Below are 22,255 nucleotides of genomic sequence, written 5' to 3' on the forward strand. Positions count from 1 at the left end.
GGAGATGCCCCCCCACCACCACCCAGTGCTAGGTTGTCATGGGTACCTGATGACAGTTTGTTATTCTCCCCTGACTTTTTTTTTTTTTTTTTTTAAGACAGTCTGGCTCTGTTGCGCTTGGTAGGGTGCCATGGCATCACTGTAGCTCACTGCAGCCTCAAACTCCTGGGCTCAAGTGATCCTCCTGCCTCAGCCTTCCGAGTAGCTGGGACTACAGGTGTGTGCCACCAGGCCAGGCTGATTTTTCTATTTTTAGTAGAGATGGGATCTTGCTCTTGCTCAGGCTGGGCTCGAACTCCTGAGATCAGGCAATCCTCCTGCCTCAGCCTCCCAGAGAGCTAGAATTACAGGTGTGAGCCACCGTGACCAGCTTCCCCCTGACTTTCCTGTGATCTCAAATAAGTCTCTCAGTTCTGGGTCCTAGTTCCCTGCAAGGTGAAGGGCCTCAGTTAGAAGGAGCCCCTGGGGGAAGAGGGGAGTAATGGAAGCCGGCTGCCCAGCTAGAGCCCAGACCCTGGGTCCTGAGGAGGGCCGAGCCACCTACTGAGGCCAGGGTGCATACTGGCCTGCCGGCACTGCCCAGCAAGGACCCAGGGTGACAAGAGCATAGAATCGGACTCAGGCAGAGCTAGGCTTGCTTCCCTTCTCTTCCTGGACTAGTTGAATGGAGCCTTTCTGAGCTTTAGGTTCCATATCCAAAGAAGGGGCCATTGTTGTTGCAAGGGTGAAATGCGAGGAGGAGGGGGGAGAAGGGGGAAGAGGAGGAGCGGTGGAGGTGTGGTGACACTGCCTGGATGCTCCCTGTGTGCCAGCCTTCACTCAATCCTGAGTTACACACATGGCCATGCCCACTTTACAGATGGGCAAACCCGGCATAGGGTACAGCACCCATCCCCTAGGGGCACGCAGAGAGTGAAGCTGTCCTTGTTATTAACTGGTTGCTCTTGGCATTTGTGTGTGAACATCAAAGACCCAAAAGATTAAAAAAGAAAGGGAGAAAGAAGAAAGATGTGCCTGGGGCCTTCTTGGAGAGGGCCCTGAGCCAGATGTGGAGGGAAGCGGGGGCTGCTTCCATGCCGGGTTTCCTGGGCTGGTGCTTTCCCTGGGCAGCCGGAAGCGCTTCTCTGGGAGCTGTCTGGCCCTGGCGCCTTTGTTGGCTCTGTTATTTTTTGCCTGCAGGGGCCTGAGCAATCTGTGCTGACTGTAATCACACCGACGCTGTAATCACATTGCAAGGGGCACTTGAAATTATATCTGCATTTGGGAAGCTAATTTTAAAGATCGTTTTTCCTTCACAATTATATGCAATCAGCCAGCCAGCGTTATTGGGGATTCTCTTTTCCCCTCCTCAGCTGAGAGACCATCTGCTTTCCTCTTCCTGCCTTTCCTTCCAGCACACAGCAAGCCGCCTCCCTGGGAGAGGGACCACCAGCTGTTGGCTGGCGGCCCCAGTGGAACCGTTTCATGGGGACTGCCAGGGAGGGGACGAGGGAGAGAAGGGGAGGATGATGGGTGGGTATCTGTTTTCAAGATTGGAGGTGCAGGTTGGTGGAGAAGGTGGTGGAACATGATGTTTCAGCTTGGACATTGGAGTAGCTGGGACTCTCGTGTGGATGCGAGTGACAGAAAACCCAGTTCAAATGAGCTTAAACAGAGAGAGAATTTCTTGGCCCAGGTAATCAAACTGGCACAAGAACAGTCCCAGTCCCTCAGCCCCCAGATGTCCCTGCTGTCCCTGGAGGTCCATGAGAAAGCCAGTCACCGGGAGGAAGGGCTTCCAGTGCCATGGATGGGGACAAGGGGTGTGATGCTCCAGATGGGCCCACCGCGTGGGTGGGTGGTTGGAAGCGTGAAAAAACTGGCCTGTCGGGGGGCCCAGGGGCAGGTGTACTCGGGGCAGACAGTGGGGCTCACTGGGCAGGGAGGGGGCACCTGTTGCCGAGTCCCGAAGGCTGGAGGGTGAGGGAAGCCCAGAAGGGCGTGACTGGGCCAGAGGCAGTGAGGTGATGAGCCACGTTTTATTGTAGATGTAGAAGGTGGAGGTGGGCATGCAGGGACAGCAGGGAGACCGCCTGGTGGCCTTCAGGACAGAGGCTGTGCCTCTGAGGGAGCAGGAGACTGCCCTTTGCCGCCACTCAAGCATTCTTCCCTTCTGGCTGGAATTAGATACTCGTCTTTTTGGTGTTTTTCACTTCTGCCCAGAGCCCTGGCTCATGGCTTTGGTTTGGTGGTGGCTATGACCCCCTGCATGGGGCTGTGAAGGATTATTCCAGCTGTTTAGGGCCTGTTGCCATGGCTCCCAGCTGCAGAGCCTGGCAAGGCCCAGAGGCCCCTAGGAAGAAGGTGGGAGCGTGTGCCCGCCTGCCTGGAGCTGGACTCCAAGCTGCCTTGGAGCTTGACTTCGGCAAGGGGGCCCTCTGAGGCCCCAGGCTCATTCTCACCTCTTCCAGAGGCCCAGCTAGCCTACCATTCTCCTGAGCTGTAGTCCTGTGACCCGGCTGATTCTCTCTCATTGGTAGGTTCGGAAACCTTTAGAGGTCGGGTGGGGCTGCCCTGCAGCCTTCCTCACTGATCAGTCTCCTCCCTGACCATGGGCATCTGGCATTTGCTTGAATCCCTCCTGTCACGAGGTGCTCACCACCTGTCTTGGCATTCTTCCTTTGGGAGCTGGCAACCTCTTCCAGTGGTTTAGTTAAAAGCTGCTTCATAGGGAGGGTTCCTTCTGCTCGGAAGGTTTGATACTGTGGTCAGGAGGAGCTGTCAACCCTGTGCAGAGGGGAGCAACAGGACATCAGCTCCCCTGCTTCTAGGCCAGGGGTGACCCAGAGTGTGTCCAGTCCACAGCACCCTGGGGTGCCTGAGGCCAGCTGTGCCCCTCAGGAAGTGCATTCTGGGCCTTTCGCTGTGGCGTCTCTCTGGGGCTGCTCCTCAGCTCTTGGGGCCCCTGGGGCAGTGACACCCACCTCCCAGCCTCCTAGGGTCAAGGGTCCAAGGGAGGATTTCAGCCCAGACTTGGGACAGCTGGTGGGTGGGGGAGGAGAAGCCACTCTGTCCAGAACAACAACTCTTCCAGGAATCCCAGAAGCCTTACCCCTGTCACCACAGGGGTCCCTTTCTCCCAGGAAAGTCACGCAGTGTTGTAGGGTGAGGAGGCCTTTGCTGACAGACAGCCCCGAGTTTAGATTGTGGTTCTGGTTCCTGCTGTCAGTCTCTGGGCGAGACTCTTAAGTGCTCTAGATTTCCCCACTTGAAAAGATGTGACAGTCGCACCCCCACCCCCCATTGCAGTGGTTGAAATTCAGCATGCGCAGGGCTGAGTGCAGGCACGTGCCTGGCACTTGCAGGAACGTGCCTGGCACTTGCAGGCTCGTCCGGCCCCCACCTCTTCCTCAGTCTGTTCTCCTGCTTCGCTCAGGGAGAACAGGCCTGGGTGGGGATGAGGGAGTCCAAGAAGTACTGGTGTTGGCCTGTCATTTGTTAGGGTCACGCCTGGGCCTTTGGAAGCCTCCCTGAAATTTGAGGGTCTTGGGCATCAGATAAAGCACTTCCTGTTTCTAGAGTTGGGTGCTCAGTGCATCTGGGGAGGGGGCTAGGCCCACTGCCCCATCTGGGCTCAGGTTCCAGTTGCCTCTGTGTTTGAAGAATATCTGTTACTGCTTAGAGCCCCTTGGCAGGGGTTGGGATGCCACTTTCAGCAGGGCCAGGTGGCTTTGGGATTGGGGGTGGCTAGCCTGGGCATCGCTCATGGACGTCAGGACGAACCCAAGGGTCAGGGATTATCACCCCTCTCCCCAACTTAGCCAAGGCTCCTAGGGCCTGGCCTCGGGTGTCTGTCACCCAATCCCCCTGCACCCCTCCCCTGGCCCTTGGCGCCTCTTCCCACTGTTCCCATTGGGGACCCCTGTGGCAGTGTTCGTCTATACCGGTGCCCCTTTGGGATCCTGTGGGCACCAGGGGAGGCTGAGCTCCAGCTTCCTCCGTGTTGACTGTCGAGGCTGCCCACAAGCTCCTGCGTGAGTCCTCATCTGCCCCTGCCTCACATGGGATGCCTCCCGGCAGGGGCCGAGGTTTGTGGGACCGCAGAGCTGCAGGAGCCTTGGGTCGTGGTAGGCAGAATAAGGCCCCTGTCAGGCCCCACCAAGGACTGCCAGGTCCTCATCCTCAGGTCCTACAAATATGAGGTTGTAGAAGGCACAACGCGCCTGCAGGTGTGACTGCGTTTGGGATCTCACGGTGGAGGGCGATCCCGGTCGGCCAGGCGGGCCCAGCGTGATCACGGGCCCTTACAAGAGCAGGGCAGGAGGGTCAGGGGAGATGTGATGACGGAAGCGGAGGTCCGGTGTGGCCCCGCGCCGCGGAGTGTGCACGACACAGCCTCTAGCACTGGGAGAGATGAAGGGGCGAGTCCTCCCTTGAGCCTCCGGAAGGGAGGCCGCCCTGCTGACCCATTTTAGTCTTCTGACTCAGAACCATAAGAGAATAATACTTTTGTTGTTTTTAGCCACTACGCTGGTTGGTGTTTGTTACAGCAGCGATAGGAAATGAATAGTGTTCGTCCACCCTGCCCTTCTCAGGGCCGGGGGTGAAGCTGCGGCCAGCAGAGAGGGGAGGGCCTGGTCGCATCAAGGTCAGAGCCAGTGTGTGGCCGAGTGGGTGGCAGAGCCAGGCTTCTCGACCCCCCACCTGTAATCCCGGAGCAGTGGGGAAAGCTTCCAACCTTCCGACCTGCCATCCTGTGAATATCCCAGGCCCGGGAAGTATTTGAGTAAGGCGCTTTGTAGCTCAAGTTTTCTGAGCTGGTGGCAGGGCCGACTCCCACTTTTGCTTTGACGTGACAGCCATTCTGGCTCAGGAGGCGGGAGGGCCCCAGGAAGCCCCAGTGCCCAGGGACCCAGCCTTTGCCCCTGCCACTCCTGGTGCTGGGTTGGCCTCCTCGGGGCACACCCTGGCAGCCTCCCTCCTGCCGACCTCCAGGGCTCAGCTCAAATGGCAGCCTGTCTGAAGCTTTCCCATGCTGCCTGCCAGCCCCCAGACATTGGCACTATTTAGGGGCCCATGACACGCACACCAGAGGGCACGGCATGGCCCTCACTGACCTTCCCTGCCGCCACCAGCATCTCTGGGCAGGGCTTGAGGCTCCCTCTGTTCCCAGGCCAGCCTGGGGCTCAACGGAGAAGCCCAGCAAGTGTTTGACAAAAATCAGACAGGGGAATCCCTCCCTGCCTGTGGTTGGAGGCACAGAAGCAGGGCAGAGACCCGGAAAGCTCAGGGCCTTGGGATCCAGGGGCCAGGTGGGCAGTGTGAGCAGCAGAACTGGGGTGAATGGAGAGATGTTTCAGAGTGTCAGGTCCCAGAATGCACGCTGGGACACACATTCTTGTGCTGCTGTTTTAAGTGTGTGTGGTACCTTGGGATTAGGTGCTAGAAAAATTCAGACCTTCCCAGGCCTTTTCCCTCCCCTAGTAGGGAGGGAAGTTTCAGCGCAGGAATTTCTGTCTCCCTTGTGCAGTAGCTTACTTTGCTCATGAGGCTGATATTAACATGACTTTGCATTCTTGGGATTAAGCAGCCCTGTGAAGAGAACTGACTGAGTAATTAGCCCCAGGCTGGCTGACTGGCAGCTTCGGGTGGGTGGGATGGGGGGAGGTGCCCTGCTGAAGCCCACCCTGCAGCAGCCCCCATGGGCTGCCCTCTCCTGTAGCCTGCTCCCCCCACTGCCCAAAATTTAGGGCCCATCCTAATTAGGGGAAAGAAAGATTACAGCACCTGCAAGGAGTAGTAAAAGATTCAAAAACAGTTTCAAGTAGAGAATTTTTATTTTAAAAAGTGGAGATGTCAAGAGCTATTAAGGGAATAGACTTAACATTTGTTTTTAGCCAAAAGTCAGGATAATTTCTAATTGGAAATGGTAGTGCTTTGGGTGCAGCAGAACAGTTCCCTGGATGATTTCCACACCCCCCTAGTTTCTCCTTCCTGAAAATTGAGGGGTGGGGTCTCAAAAGTGCCCCAGTCCCTGTGCTGCTTTCAGCCCCTACAGCTCTGCTGACCTCTCCAGGAGGTTCTGGAAGATTCCGGAAGGTACATCACTTGTTCTGCCTCTTACCCTGCCTCTGACTCCCGTTCTGGGGTCACCAGGAAAAGCTGCCTCAGGGACCCCGTGGGCCTGTTCCAGGTCTGAGGGAACTTGCTGACTCAGGCTGCTGAGTCTGCAGGGAGGGCCCAGGCCTGCCTGCCTCCCTGGGTGGGGCACCCGGAACTGGGGAGGGCCTTCAGTTAAGGTTGGTGACTGTCCGATCCAGGGAAAGATCCCCCCCCAGCCCCCCATAAAAAAGACATATGGAAGCTTCCAGTTTATCTGGTTCTTTTCTAGAGTTGTCCAAACAATTCAAATGTTTGTACTGGCGTTAAAATTCTGTTCGTATGTTGTCTTTATGTTGGGCCATTTCAGTTTCTGGCACTGTTAATAGGAGGAAAATCCAAACTGCGAAACAATCGGCAAGTGAACCAGGATGCGGTGGAGCAGGCAGGCGGCTCCTGGCTGGAGCCTGGAGCTTGCCTTGGGAGGCTGGGAACACTCCCTCAGGAAGTATTTGCAGAGCACCTGCCAGGCTCGGGGTCTGTGTGGGGAGCGGGGTGTGTGTTGGGGGGCAGCGATGCTGAAATAAAGAGCAGTCTCTGGCCTGGGCTCAGCTCAAAACTGAGCACAGAGCAGTCGTCAGTGTAAAGCCATTATTTCTGCCAGCACAAAGGGCAGGAAGGGGCCTCTTGCGTGATGTTTGAGCTGCTCTTGGTGCGTGAGCAGGGCTTTGCCAGGTGAGGAGGGGCACGTAGCAGAGGGACTTGCTTGTGCAAAGGCACAGACTTACGTCAGGTCCTGGTGTTTGGAGAATGGGGTCCCTCTTGGAAAGGGAGGACTAGTGCCTTTCCCTGAGCGCCGGGCAGGCTGCAGCTCCATTTCCCTAGGTGCCAGGTATTGTGCTAAGAATCTGGGGCTGTAGACACAGGGCACAAGCCCTGACTTCTGAAGAAGCATTTATCAGCCAGGATGGGCTGCAGTGACAAACAACCCCGGAAGGTGGGAAACAGCAAAGGTTTATTCATAGGTCATTCAGAGTCCACTGTGGATCTGGAGGACTCTCCGGGGCAGTCGTCCTTCCTGAGGTGGCTCAGTGTTGTGCTCCCATATCTGTTCTTAGCCCCAGCATTGTTGACATCTTAGGCCAGACAATTCTTTGTTTTAGGGGGCAGGGCTGTGCATTAGGTCCTTTACTCACTGGATGTTGGCAGCAGTTCCCTAGCTGTGACAATCAAAAATGTCTTCAGGCATTGCTAAATGTCTGGGAATGAGGGGGAGAGTCGCAAAATTGCCCCCAGTTGAGAACCAGTGCTGCCTAAAGGTCCTCTTAATCAGTTGTTAGGCTGGGTGTGGTGGCTCACGCCTGTAGTCCCAGTTACTTGGGAGGCTGAGGTGGGAGGATGGCTTGAGCCCAGGAGTTTGAGGCTGCAGTGAGCTGTGATACTACACTCCAGCCTGGGTGACAGAGCGAGACAGTGTCTCTAAAAAAAAAAAAAAAAGTCGTTTCTTTCTGGTTCCCAGGCTGGCTTTGTTGCCACTCAGCCGGGGTTTTTTTCTGGCAGCAGTCTGGCTGGCTCTGGTGGTCAGTGGCATCCTCACGTCCTCCCATGACACCAAGATGGGGAGGACCGGCCAGAGAGTCAGTCGGGTGCTGGCAGTGGAATGCTTCTTCCTGGAAGTTGACATGGTCACGTCTGTTCACATTTCATGGCCCGAAGCAAGCCACATGGCCCTGCCTCACTTGGGGGAAGGAGAGCTTAGTGGCATTTAGTGTCTAGGAAGAGAATTGCCAGCATTGGTGGCCATCAGTGCTGTCCACCACCGAGCATTAGCCTAGCAGGGTCAGTGCCACGGAGGCAGGCAGCCTCCCTCTCTGCGCTCAGTGCTGGGTTCGGCCAGCTCGGGCTTGTGAGGGCTCTGAGGAGGGTGGGAGCCAAGGAGGGCTTCTCCAGAGGAGCTGACTGGGGGGTCAGGATGCTGGGGTGGCCTTTGAAGCCTGGGAACAGCGTGGCCCTCTGCACACACAGGTGAGGGGGGCCCAGGTGCCATTCAGGAACTCCAAGTCTTCAGGAGACATCGAGGGCCTCTGGGTGGTACTCCGTGGGCCCTGCCCTCTGCAGGCAGGGAATGGGGAGGAAACTCAGAGCTATTGCCCAGTGCCCGGAACCTGGAGGAGCTAAAGGGCCTTGTTACTTGGGGTGCTTGAAATCTGGTAGTTACCAAACCATGCTTCAGATTGCTTGGATGAGAATGCGCCTGGCCTCCCACTTGCGTCCCACCCCAGGCAGCTTTAGCTCTGGGTGCAGGTGCCACTTCTTTCTCTTCGCCCGTGTTGGGAGGGAGCCTGTGTGTCCGGGTCTGTTTCTCCTACTGCGAAACTGTTCCTCGGATGCTGGCCCGGCCTGGCCTTCCCCTGCAGCTGGGCAGTCCTGCAGGTGCCTTTCCAGTGGTGGCTCCGCTGTGGCCAGTGCTCGGCTTCACTTGGGCAGGCGGCAGTGGGACTTTGCATATGGCAGGAAAGCAGTTCTTGATGAACCCGAGAGCCTCTTTTTAGAAAAACTTCGTGCTGTCTCTGAGCACCTGGAATCCTCCCAGCTGCCACTGGACTTTTCTCTCCTGTGGGTCAGAGGGGCCCTCTGCGTCTTGGCATAGCCCTCCTCCCGTGCGCACTCGCCACTTCACGTGCTCCACTTGCTGCAGACCTCTGGTCCTCACGCCTGCCCTGGAAGGTCCTCTTGAGCTAGAAAGGTTGGATCTGTTTAACAGAAGTGAAAGCTGAGTAAGACCTGGCGTGGCTGAGCAACACGTCCCGTGCCTGCTGCTGGTTTTCGTGGACCTGAGCCTGTGTGTCCTGCTCTGCTGTGAGGCAGACCTGCTGTGGCAGGGAATCCGTCACCCCACGGTGTCTCGCATTGACCTTCCTGACGGCACAGCTGGCGACCAGCTTCAGTTCCATGGGCTCGTGGTGGCGGACACCTCTCGCAACTCCACGTCACTCTTTTCTACTTGTGCCTTTGATCCTCTTTATTGGACTCCTTTGTGGTCCCCTCCCACTCAGTGCTGGGTCATCTAGGGTAATTTTTGTCATCTTCGGGAAGTGGTAGCTGCTGTCATTTACAGAGCCCTTGCGGTTCAGCGCCAGCGCCAGCAACGCAGATTAAATCGGCTCCAGCAGAAATCTGCCACGAAGGTCCAGAGAGGACAAGCACTAGTGTGGCGGGATCCGACAAGAGAACCTGCCCTTCTGGAGCCCTTGCTTGGCCTTTTCTCCAGGTTTGGCCCCTGGCTCGGCCCCTGGCTCATCTGGATTCTAGCTACACGGAGGCAACAGTGTCCCTGACATTTCCCGGCTGTGCCATTTGTACTGTGGACAGCCCTCCAGGACCCATCCTGAAAAGGGGAAAGACTGGTCTGGCTTGGGCCCCACTCCCATCCTGCAGCTCAGTGAGGTGGCGGGTCATGCCCACCCCAGAGTGGGGGTGCAGCCCCTCAGAGTCACGAGGGGTAGAGAAGGAGCAGTTCCTGAAAGGCAGGAAGGCAAGGCAGAGCAAAAGTCACCAAGCCCACCTCCCAGTGTGAGCCAGGTGCTGTGTTGGCCTGAGCTCTTCTTCCTCCAAGCCCTATGGGGTGGCTTCTAGGATTCTCCCATTTGACAGATGAGAAAACTGAGGCACAAAGTACAGTTGGGTCTGGTTCCATATTCTCCTCTTGGGGGACTCACCCTACCTCTTCCACTTCCACCTGCCTCCCAGGTTTTCTTCTAACTCCCTGAACCCTGCTAAGCTCAGTCCTGGGCTTCTAACTACTTCCTGGTACCACCATGGTTGAAAAGTGGATGTCACCATCTTCCTGTGATGTCCTCTCCTTTCTGGGCCCTGGATACAGGGCCTTGGCCTGCTTCCCCAGCTGGTGAGCATCACAGCTACTTCCAGTTTTCATGCCTCTTTTACTTCTGCCCCCAAGGCCTGGTGGGGCTGCCCCTAAGCCCGCGCCTCCCCCAGTAAGTCGGATCCTGCTTCTGTTCCTTAAGGTCAAGCACAGGGAGTTGCTCCCTGTGGATGAGCAGCTGTTCCCATACCTGACTGCTCTATTCCTGAGCAACACCTGGAAGCTCGGCAAACCCCACATGCCTCCCAGTCCCTGCCCCAGACTTCCCTGAATCAGAGTCCTCAGGAGCAGACCTCAAATTAGTATATTTTTGATAAGCTCCAGTGGTGATTCTTAGGTCATCTGCCCTGGCATTTGAGACCCACTGGCCCATGGGGTAAAGGCCAGGCTGCAAGGTGACACCTGGGCCTCTGGGACATGCCCCAGCCTACGTCATCTTTCCTGCTTCTCAGTGTCCCCGCCTGCCCCTTTGAGGAGGGGGGATGCCTCACATCTGTAGTCACCCTCATTGCTCCATCAGACAGCAGATGCTGCCCCTCCTTCCCTGCAAGGATCAGTCTTTTGCGAGTATGTTAAATTCACCAAGGTACTCTCCTTGGACTTCTGGGGAGAGGCATTGCTTTGCAAAGCAGATCCTCCCTTCATGGACGTTTGGAAAAGCAAGTTTGTATTTCTGAGTTGTGGACTAGACCTTTGCCCAAAACTTACTAATGCAGTGCTTATCAAGAAAATGAGGTGTAGAGCCTATGAAAATTATCTCCAGGTGTAGGTTTTAATACTTTCATTATTAAATTTTAACACTTACTGTTACTTTTCTTATAAGTTTGGAAGTAATGATAAGTCTTCACTCAATGCTGTCCATAAGTTCTTGGAAACTGCGATTTTAAGGGAAATGACTTAAAATGAAACCAATTTTAGCATAGAAACAAGAGTTAAGTTCTTTCTGCAGAAGGATGGGCTGAAAAAAAAAATTAAGTTCCTATAGCATGTATCTGGTCCCTAAAACATCGATTTGGTCCCGCCAGTTAATCTGATATCTTTGAAAGCAAAAAAACCAGATAAAACCCATACAGACATGGGGAGTGCAACTCCACACTGACAGCGGCCTCTGCTGGGAATCGATTTTTTCCCCCCTCATCAACATTATAACGAAATAATGTTGAATGAAATGACACCATTCGAGGACCTGCTGTATGTATGCTCATTGCAGAAAACACAGCAAACACAGGAAAGTATAAAGGAAAAACCACGGCACCTACCTGGCGTCACCCAGCCTGGCAGGGCAGTTAGCTCTGCAGCGTGTGCCCTTCGTTACCTCCAGGTACCCGAGCGTCGAGGTGGGCTTGGAATCTGTGTGGAGTGCCCCAGTACCTCGCTCCCAGGCCCTGCAAGGGGTGTTATTTCAGCTTGATAAATCCTGAGCTCGCCTCTGCCTTGCCTCACCCGTCAGTTAATGGATTGATTCATGCCTTTATCTGACATCTATTTAAAAAATGATTTTTAAAATAGTTTTTGAGTTTTTGAGAATATGTTATAGGCACGTGACACAAAATTCAAGGAGGTGTGAAGGGGACACAGTGAAATGGAAATCTCCCCTTCCCCACCCTTGACCGGAGGCCGAGCTGCGATCATTGTCTTGTAGTACTTTCACATTCGTTCTGTGTGTACACAAGCACACATTCTTGTCCTGGAGGTTGTTCTTAACACAAATAATTATGTACAGCACACAAGGCTTTGCATCTTACATTTTTCACATAGCAGTGTCTTGAAATGATTCCTTATGGGCACATGGAGAGCTTCCTGGGTTTTTTTTTTAAGTGCGGTGTAGTATTCCTTTGATTGTGGACAGGTTGTTAGTGGCTGCTCTTGGGGAAGTTTAGTTTGCTGCTGGTCTTTCGCTATGGCAGACAGGCAATTAACAACCCAGAGCCTGAAACATTTTGCACATTTGAGTATATCTGCGGGGTGATTGGGTGGGATTGTGGAGTTGTTTTCAGGAGGAACAATTAATCACTCCACAACCAGTTCTCTGGTTTCTTTTCCTCCCCTGGGCCCTCATGCCCCTCCTTCTCCCTCTTCCCCTTTAGTTTCATAATTCAATTTCTGAACTTTCTGGTTAAGGCAGGATTTCAGCAACCTGCTCCTTAGAGCGTCAGGGTTGTCGGTAGCTTTGTTCTGCAGAAGTTCCCCATGGAGAAACGAGCCCTGGAAGGTTATTTTGTTTCCCTGAGAGGCTGTGGCAGTGTGCATGGGGTTCCTCCACCGGAGGGAATGTGGTTTTCTGCCCAGTTCCCGGTCACACAGAGGCCCTGGAGGCTGGAGACCCTTCTTGGTGCTGCCCGAGCCAGCCATGGTCCACCTGGTGGTGGATGTGTTGGCTCGGGGACAGCCTGGCTCCGGGCCAGCTCCTGCACTTCCCGAGTCCCCCGGGCCTCTGCTTGCTCATCCATCCGAGTGATGGGGTGAGCCCATCCCTCCCTCATGGGGCCACAGAAGGCGTCAGTGAGCCCTGAGCACCACCGAGGATGGCTAGTGTAAGTGTGTGGCCTGATGGGGACCGAAAGGGGGACCAAGTCCCCTCTTTTCTGCCAGAGTCACAATTTATCCTGTTCTTGGTGCCTGAGCTGCAGAGGAGCCATGGTGGCTCCTGGGAGCTCAGCCCCACTTAGGATTTCAGCCAATCTTTTCTCTAGATTACTTTTTTTGTTGCTTTCTTATTTTATATATTCCATCTGTTTTCAAAGTTAGAGACTTTTTTAAAATTTAGGACTAGGGGAGGGAGAGCTGTCTGGGATGATGTAAAATGTGGACCGATTGGAAGTGACCGCGGTTGGCTCCGTAAAGAGATGAGAGCCACATGCTGGGATAATCTGGATGCCAGCAGGGTTAACTCAGAAAGAAACTGAGGCCACAGCCCAGAGCCCGGCAGAAGCCTGCTTCAGCTGCTGTGGGTCACTTACGCACCTCTGTCGCCTGCCTGTCCCACTGTGCGGTCCACATCCTTGGTCGTTTGGGGGTGGGAGGAAGCATGCTGGAGCCTAGGCTGGCCGGGGGCAGGCTCCCCACAGGGATGCTCACTGCGGTTTTCTCTCCCCTGCAGTGGGGCCGGGGCTCTGAGGTGTCCACAGGTGCCCAGATGACTGGTGCAGCCCAGGTTCCTCATAACACTGTCTGTCCCCTCTTTGTGGGCTTTGGTGGCCCAGGGCTGTGTTGTTGTGTGTCTAGCCCATCCCTCATGAAATCATGAAAGTGGATGGATATTGGCTGCCATTCCTTCAGGAACAGCAGAGGAGCCAAGTGACAGTGAGGGCACTGAAACCATCAACTATGGTGGTTCTCAAACTGGGTTCCTTGGGGCCCAGGGTTCTGTTGAGGTGGGGGTGGTGGTTGGAGGGAAGGCCGCTGGGTGCTCCCCACAGTGGGACCTGGTCCGCTCTTGGCCTTTTGTGTGACTCCTTTGTGAGATTCTGCTCATTGCCTGGCTCTCAGAAGGTGCTCAGGAAGCACTTGCTGAATGATCCAACAAGCAACCGTAGGAATTGGTAGGTGTCACATCAGCTGTTCTGTGTGATGTGAGGTTGCTCATGGATGCCCAGAGCTCCCTGTGGGGCTCTGTGCCTGTCTCCTCCTTGAACTTTGAGCCCCTCGAGGGCCCAGACTATGGCTGTTGAATCTGTTGTGCCCTGCGAGTGCGGGGCTCAGGAACGAAGCTAAGTTCTTGCATATTTATGCCTTCACTTACCAGCAACTGTTTGTGAGTGTCTGTGTACCAGGTGGGCACCATGGCTAGGCACTGGCACACATGGTTTTAAAATTTGGCACAGTCCCTGCTCCAAGGAGCCTGGGCGAGTAAACTCCAGATGCCTGGCCTTGCCTGGTTGCAGCCTTCTCTGGGCATTTGCTGCAGGCCGGGCCTTTCTTTCCAGCAAAACGCTCATGGTATGCTGTCTCCGGCACCTTTGTCCCTACAGATCCCAGTGGCCCTGCACCAGCATTCGTCCTGTCCCTGGGTGATGGTGATCAATACTCCAGAACAAAGGGCTGGGAGCGTGGTGGCCCCGAGTTCTTCAGGAGTGTTGTGGGTGTGGGTGGGGGAGGGTATGGTGGATCAGAGAAGGCCTCTTGGGAGAGTCTCTGTCTGGTCCAAGTTCTACAGGCTGGGGTGGGAGGTGTGCACCAAGTCAGGAGACAGCCCTGTGTGCTGGAACTGCCCAGATGGTATTTGCTGGGCTTGGAGTAAGAAATGTGGGGCGCAGGAGAGAAGGGCGGGTGAGTCAGCAGGGAGCCTTTGTGAGCCCCGGGCAGACCCAGACCCAAGCCATGAGGCTCTTAAAATCAGGTGGGGTGAGTCAGGGTCTGGGGCCAGGCTGAGGCCTTAGACCTGCTATGGCAGGAGGGCGTGAAGCACTGGGGTGAGCCTAGCAGGGACAGCAGGGATTCGGTGGTGCTGGGTCCCGGGGCAGTCCGGGCCGGAGCTGTGCCTGTGGGGGCCCCTGGATTGGAGGGCGACAGCTGACAGCCTGCCGTGGGGTCTCCACAGGACTCCAGCCAAGTCCCTCTGGGGGGCCAACCCTCTCCTTCAGCCGGGAGGTGGTTTTGAGGGGTGACCAGGAGCTCATAAACCTTCCCCTTGAGAACTGTTCTGAGGCTGGCATGAGAGGGGCAGCTTCCGCTCCCCTCCTGAAGCACTCCTCCCAGGCCCGCCTCAGCTGGCTGTAGCCAGCCTTCAGGAAGGATGTGTTCTGCCTGCTGGAGTAATGTGTATTTTCTCTGTTTTTCTCTGCAGGAAGCGAGGGATAGAAGTTGTGCAGGTGAGTACAGACCACGCCCTCACGTTTTTCAGGAAGAGGGGCTGTCAGTGCCCACCTTTCCCCTCTCCTCAAGCACCTGGGCACTTGGCTCTCTCCTCATGTTCATCTCATTTTTAACTCTCCCCCTGTGGATCTGATGTGATTTCTGCCCAGGCTGGGCACAGACTCAGGGTGGTGCTTGCTCGGATTTGGAGAGTAGCTGTGGCTTTGTTGGTGGAAAGGGCTGACGGGGGAGAGGGTTAGCTTGGGAGTCCCAGGGCGTGCATGGCAGTGCTCAGGTGAGGCGGGGCTGGGGAGGCCAAGGGCACAGTAGCCACCCAGCCAGACTTCCTGTCGTCCTGTCCCCTGTGTTTCTTCACGACAGGTGGATGTGGGTAAAGTGCTCCTTAGCTGGGGAAGGGTGAACACCTGGAGGGAGGGAGGAGAGAGGGAGGGAGAAGGAAAGATGGAGGGAGGGAGGGCTAAAGAAGGAAGGACCGATGGAGGGAGGGAGGGAGGAGGAAGAAGAAGGAAACATGAAAAGAGCCTCCCCTGCTCCTGGGACCAGAGTGGTAGGGGCGGTTGGCAGGGTGGGCTGGGCGCCTCTGTCCAGCAGCTCTGGTGAGGGTTGCTGAATTCTTCCTCGTGACCTCTCTCCTGGTAATTTGTGGGTTGAGCTTGTCACCAGGAAGCTGAGGTTTGTTTTGGGGTAGAGAGGTAATTTCTGGAAGCCTCCCATCCAGGTTCATCCAGGCTCTGCAGCACTGCATGATCTGCACTGCAGTTTTCTGTGGGCCTTTGTTTCCCCATCCATCAAATGGGAAAGTTGGAATTCAGGAGTGGTTTAGGCTGTGCTTTCAGGGGCCATGTCTGATTAATTCGCCGTGGCTGCCCAGAGGATTTTAAATCTGAGTGGGTGAGGACAGAGTTTGATCGCTAATGCCTGCCAAGGGTACAGGCATGGGCAGGGCAGGTGCGGCCATGTGTCTCATCACGGGGTCAGATGATCTCTTGTCTTAGACCGTTTCTGCTCCAGGAGGCAGTGGCTTATATTTGCCTCTTAGCCCTTTCTGATGTCTGGCTTGGAAATCCACAGGTCCTTTGCCGATGCTGCTTTACCCTCAGTAAGCCCTTGACTGAGTTGGAATGGTAGTGTTGTGTGCAGGAAGGTCCTGGGGCTGCCTCGTGGTTCGATACAGCCGTTTGTGAGGGTCCACGAGGGACTTGCTTTTGGGAGCCATTTGTAGAGGCAGTGAGTTCACGTGTTCCCCAACAAGCACACTGCTTGAAGGGGAAAGAAAGGTGTCTCCCCCCGCCCAGTACCTCATCTGTTCCCACCTGTAACACAGTGGGACGTCACCCCCCACACTAGGAGAGAGGATGTGAGAGACAAGCAGGGGTCGGTGGGTTCGGTTTACATGGTTTCCTGGGAAGATTTGGACTGAAATCTTTAATCCACTTAGTCTGTGGGTGGAACAGGAGACCGGAGCCATTGTGTCAGAATGTCCTGGGCAGAAGGGTTGTGAAATCTTTCTAGCTGGGGTTTTTTTTTTTCTTTTCACATACAATCATTCCCGAGTGAAATCTTTGTAGATGTGTCTGCTGCTCATTTTGATGGTGACTTAGGGCAGGAAATGGCGGCTGGGGACCAGAGTGAAGCCAAACTGGACGCTTTCCACTCTGGCATCTAAAAATAAAATCTACCGCGATGCCTCTCCGTTCATGAACTCCTGGCATCCCTGAGAACTTTTACATTTTGAAGAACTTAAAAATTTTAAGACATTGAGACAGGCTCTTTGCAAAAATTGGAAGCCAAGCCACTTGGCTGCTTTTTCAAAATCAGCTGTGCTTCTGTGTGCCTGATCCCTAGGTCGTGGGGCCCTGGGAGCCGGAGGGAGCATTTCCCAGTTGCTGGGTGCAGCAGCGAGTGATTGAAGAGGGTGAGCATCACCTTGCCGCTCGCTCGTGCCATGTGGTGTTTCCTGGTGTCAGGTCCTCTGATGGGCGTTGTCCCACTCTTACAGTCACCCCAGCAATGTGGGTGGTGTTGTGCCCTCTTTAACAGCGAGGACACGGAGGGTCAGTGTCCTGACTTCTCTTGGGGAATTCAGCTGGTGAGTGGGAGGGCCAACTAGGTCTCCTCTACTTACCAGGCTGCTCTACTTACTGAATGCTTCCTTGCTTTGGCTACCATCTAACAAAGGCTGTTGGGGCGCAGGGTCAAGACTAAAGACTAGAGAGCGCTGATGAGATCCTGGTGTGTTTGTCCCAGTCAGGAGAGTTACTTCTCATCTAGCTATTTAATGGCAACAGTAACAAGGTCACTGCTTAACATGTATTGTGGTCAACAGTGCACTGGGCATTGTGCCGTTTACTTTAAAGTAACGTTTGTGTATGACCTTCAGAGTAGGGGTAGCAGCAGAGTAAGAAAATACATTTTGCAGCTCTGCTGCTTCTTCCCGTGCCTGTCACACAGCTGCTGCCTCCTTGTGTAGACTCTCTGTCCCTGTCCCCCCAGGCGACCCTTTCACATGCTCCTCCCTCCCCTTTGCACACACAGTGGGGAGGGGTGAGGGGTGAGACCATCTGGGTTCAAGTTAGTCCTGGCTGTGTGACCTGGCTTGTTGCTAAGCCACTCTGTGTCAGTCTGCCCATCTGTAAAGTGGGGATAATCATGGTGCCTGTTCTTGGCATTGCGAGGACTGAGTTAATTCGGGCAAAGTCGTTGGCGCCAGGCCTGGCGCACCAGGAAGCTGCTGTCTGGAGGAGAACGGCACACTGGTTGTCCACAGGCAGGCCTTGACCCATGGTGGGGAAACCCGTGGGGCCTAAAACCTCCCAGTCATCAGGGAAAGTGGCCAGTCATTGTCATCCTGGAGCCATGGAGGTATTAATATTTGCAGTTCCTTGCTTGCAGCACAGTTGAAGGAGGACCTGATCAAGCTGTCAGTGGATAGCACCTTAAGAATGATTTTTGGTAGCAGATTACTGTAATTCTTGCATATAATTCTAAAGGAATCCAAAGAATGTGCTATGGCACATCTCTTCCATCTTTTTCTTGAATAAGTGGTTTCAGTACTTGTATCTATAAAAATTGAAAAATGGAGATAGAATTGATAAACCCTGTCTTATTCTAGCAATAGGCAATAGTCATCTGTGGATAAATGAAGTAATGAAAAAAATTTCCATTCTTCTCTTCAGAGATGTATTTCTAGTATGGTTTATTTTTATGCATATTACTTACACGATTTTGTAATGTGTTTCTGCCATGTTGATCAATTTTGTACTAATGGTAATTGTAATAATAATTCAATCCAGGAGGAAATTTTTGATACTTACAGCTTTTTGATTACATGAAATTAAACAAAAGAACATTTATATACATTTTTTGACCCAGTGCTGTAATAGGATAATCAATAAAAGGCTTTCAAACATAAAATACACTGTGATAGTATAAACTTCTCTGAGGAAAGTGGATTGGAAAATGGAGTTTGAGGAGGAAAAAGGAACATTGTTAAATTTCCAACTGTTAATGAAGGGCTTGATCGTGTAATTTTAAAATGGATGATGGTGACCCTCAAATCGCTACGATATTTGGATTCCATTGGATTCATTTAAAAGAGAAATAGTAACAGTTTTATTTTAAAATGTTAATATTTACAGTATGTTAGAAATTACATCCTTTACAAGTATTTAAACATACAATGAGAAATTTTAGATGTCAACTTAAAACTGTGCAAATAGATATATAGTTCTAAACATTTATTTTGGGGGTTTTGTTTGAAGGCCACTGCTTTAGGACATTACCCCATTTACTTCTCAGAACTAGGCTCTGAGGCAGGTGCCTCCTCAGGGAGGGACAGCAGTGGGCCTCAGGCCCAGGTCTTCAGGAGGCCCCCCTGGAGCTAGGCCAGGCTGACTCCAGGCTCTGTCCGTCCCCTGTGACCTAGAGCGGCCTGCCAAGATTTCCTTGGCAGTGGACTTGTCTGTGGCCGACTGGCCTCCCTTCACCTGCTCTGTTAGGCGGAGTGATGATCCTAACGAAAACATGCTCCTCCCTACTCGGGCAGGAAGCTGCAGGTGAGCCAGAACCCAGGGAGCTCAGGGGCAGTGGAAGTCCTGCTTTGTGTCCAGTGCTGGGGCTCAGGCTATAGGACAAGGGGAGACGGTAGCAAGGGCTGTGGGACCAGATGCCTACCTACCTCATGTCCTGAGAGGCTGCCTGCGTCACTGTGATGGTTGCAGGTACCTGTCTGCCTCACTTTCCTCTTCTGTAGTATTATCATGAGGATGCTGAACACATAGGCTGCTGCCACTCCGCCATTTCAGGTGTTTAATAGCTAGTGGCACTCAGTCTTTGAAATGAGAGCCCCTCACAGCCAAGGGGTGCGGATTGGGCAGACCGGGCTCTCCAGGCAGTAGCATGCAGCAGACCTCTCCTGGATACCTGCTGTGGACCAGGCTGCAGGTGCTGGGGACTCGCATGGGCCAAAGCCAGGTTCTGTCAGCTCTCCGTGATGTCTGCAGGCAGCAGCCAGTGGCCAAGCTGGGCAAGGACACCAGACAGGCACAGACGAGGACCCTTACCGAGGCTCGTAAGTCAGGAAGGCTTCCTGGAGGAGGAGGCTGGCTAGTGGCGATGAGCCTTGTCCACCCAACAGACCCTGTTTGAGAGGCAGGTCCAAGCCTGCTGCCCCAGCCAGGGCTCAGCCCACTCCCCAGGCCCTTCTTCTAAAATACCGAGATGTTAACATGACCGAGTGCCGAGCACAGCGCAATGGTCACTGCCTCTTCATCCCGTGAGCTCTTGGTGGAGAAAACATCCTTGGCGGGTTGGGTCATCTGTGGTCTGAGGAGTGGGTCTGGGGCTCTCTTGAGGGCCAAGCAGAAGGCCTGCATCAGCCCTGCTGGGTGCTGTCACCTGTGGGGCATTTTCTACTCTGATCTATAGGGAGAGCTCAAGAGGAAAAGCCTCCCTGTCCATGGAACCCACTGCCCCATTGTAGAGCAGCCCTGAATTTGGTGGAGGAAGACCCCAAAAGAACGGTGCACCCATCAGCTGGCCTGCCTCCAGCCTGGGCATCCTCAGGAAAGTGTGTTTGCACCCTGCCCCCTGCCCCAGCATGTTCCTGGGGCTGCCTTTCCGCAGTTATTTTAAAAGATCAGGAGAAGGCAATGACTGTTAGCATGTGCAGGCTTGGGGTTTTATTTTAAAATGCAAATGAGCAAGCTGAAGTGTGGGAAGTACAGTAGCCGATTATAGATTCACTGTCGTCCTTCCAGATTCCTTGAGAATCAGACATTACGAAACCCAGTCTCTGGAGCAGCCGCTGTTTCTCAAGCAGGCAAAGAAGTAAATAAGTTCTCCCAGCTTGCAAAAGAGTGAACTGTGGACACAGGCCTTTCTGTTGGTGGTTTCTCCAGAGCTATCGCTTGCTTGAGATGCTGGGGTTCTTTGTATATGTTGTTTTTCCTCCCTTTCTGTGCCATCCTTTCAGGGAAGGAGGTTGGGTAGCAGATGATCAAGCCACCAAGGCAAGACTGAGAAAGAGACTAAGACCCCGAGAGAAGGCCCGTGTGCCCAGGGCTGAGGCAGACGTGAGTGGTGGGCTTGCCAAGGCCAGGGAGCCATGGGGATGCCTGGCTGGAGCTCCTGGGTAAGCGCTGGGCAGGGCAGGCTAGTCTGTGCTAGGGCAGGGGCCTGCGGGGACATGGGGGCCTTTGAGGGAAGGCTGTACCTCCTGATATGGAATAAACTGGGCAGAGGGGCCGTTGGGAAGGCCAGGTATTACAATGGCCTTGTAGGCAGGGAGCACGGCCAGTGTACAGCGCAGGAAAGCTAGGAAAGGGGGGCCATTGGCTGCCAGTGGTTTGGAAGGGCTGGGGCCTCAGGCTTGAGGGGGTTGGCGAGAGACCAGGCTGGAGAGGGTGGGGGCTAGGTGAACTGTTCATGGGATCTGAATTGGGGGGGCATTGAAAGGCTTCTGCAGGGGAGAGGTGCGTGCTCCAGTTGGAGGTGATGGGGGAAGAGCCCACTGGGAGGGTACATGGAGAGTGGTTAGATAAGGCTGGACTGGAAGACAGACGTGGGGGTGGGGGTGAGAGAGGGTGAGGGGTCAGTCCCCACACTCCTCCCTTGTTTCTGGCTGGGACACCCGGGCATGGGGGTTGCAGGAGGAGGACCAGCCATGGGAGGGAAAGATAGCACCCACGGCAGCGCGTTCAGACGGGTGTGTCAAACACAAGCAGCAGAGACGTGTGTTTCTTAATTTAGAGCCCGAGGGAGAGTCATGTGATTGCATAGTACACTTCTATTCAAGGATTATGAATGCCTAATTCTCCTTTTCAGCATTAAAAAATGCATTTGTTATTTAGGTTATATCTTCACATGGTACCAAAATTGTTTTAAAAGGTGTCCAATGTGTCAAAGGTGCCACCGTTGGGGTCCCTCTGCCACCCACACGCTCTCCCCAGCAGGCTGCTGCTGGTGCCCTTAGTGGGTTTTATTTCCAGGCCACTGGGGCACAGGTAGGGTTGAACACCTGTGAACATTCTTCCTTCCATCTGCTTCCTTTGTGTAAGGGCCTTTGGGAATATGGATTGCCATGGCCTTTACTGGGGGGCCTGTCATCCTGGGAGCTGGAAGAACCCAAGACAAACATCCTATCTGCTCCCATCATGGGCAGGGGCCCTTTGAAGGCCACCTGAGCCTGACTCTGTCCTCCCAGCAGACCCCAGAACCTCCAGGGTGGGCTGCCACGGGGTTGGGGAGTTGGCTGGGCACACAGTGTTCCCACTGGTCCTCTGAGGCCAGTTGGGGATATAGATTGTCCTCAGCTATGCCTGACCACCCTGCGGGGTCCAGACCTGGGTTTGAGTTTCTGTTAGTCTGTTTTCTGGGTGTGTGACATCATTTTCCTCATTTCTAAAGTGGAGATGACAGTGCCCAGGACTCAAGACACCTAACAGGTGTTGAAGGAGCATGAGTTGGTTTTTCCTCATCTTTTCTCACGAACATGGTGGCAGATGAGAAGAGAAAACACAGAGGAAACTGGGCTACTGAGAGAACTGTGTTGTCTCAGTGTAAAGAACGTGGTCTTCTTTTGTGTCCCCCCCCTGCCCAAAGTACCACTTTTGGGTTTCTAATTATTGTGGATTTTGGCTTACTAATTCCTTTCTCCCATCCAAGTACTAACCAGGCCCGACCCTGCTTAGCTACCCAGATCAGACGAGATCATGCGCGTTCAGGGTGATATGGCCATAGACACTAATTCTTTCTTAAAAGATAGATTTGATGTTTTATTAAAATTTGAAATGCAGATATTTTTTCTTTTTTTCCTAAATATTGAAAATTATTTTCATTCTCTTTTACTTAGGATATAGTTAACAAATAGACAAATTTATGTGAAAGCATGATTACCATGGTATTTTTTGTATAATAATGACACAGGATGAGGAGGAAGAGTTATATAAATCAGACTCTGGTCATAGCAACTTTTTA

At 53.7% G+C, this 22,255-nt stretch overlaps 1 protein-coding gene across 1 annotated transcript in view; it reads left to right on the forward strand.

The window, feature by feature from the left end:
* LOC105819060 (inositol-tetrakisphosphate 1-kinase) overlaps positions 1-22,255 on the forward strand; it is a 166,673-nt gene that overhangs the window by 20,976 nt on the left and 123,442 nt on the right. Inside the window, exon 2 of the mRNA XM_012655222.1 lies at positions 14,751-14,775. Coding sequence (XP_012510676.1) covers positions 14,751-14,775 — 25 coding nt within the window. The remainder of the gene's footprint in view (positions 1-14,750; positions 14,776-22,255) is intronic.

This window comes from Propithecus coquereli, unplaced genomic scaffold (assembly GCF_000956105.1).
Source record: "Propithecus coquereli isolate 6110/MARCELLA unplaced genomic scaffold, Pcoq_1.0 Scaffold468, whole genome shotgun sequence".
NCBI classification, from domain to species: Eukaryota; Metazoa; Chordata; class Mammalia; order Primates; family Indriidae; genus Propithecus; species Propithecus coquereli.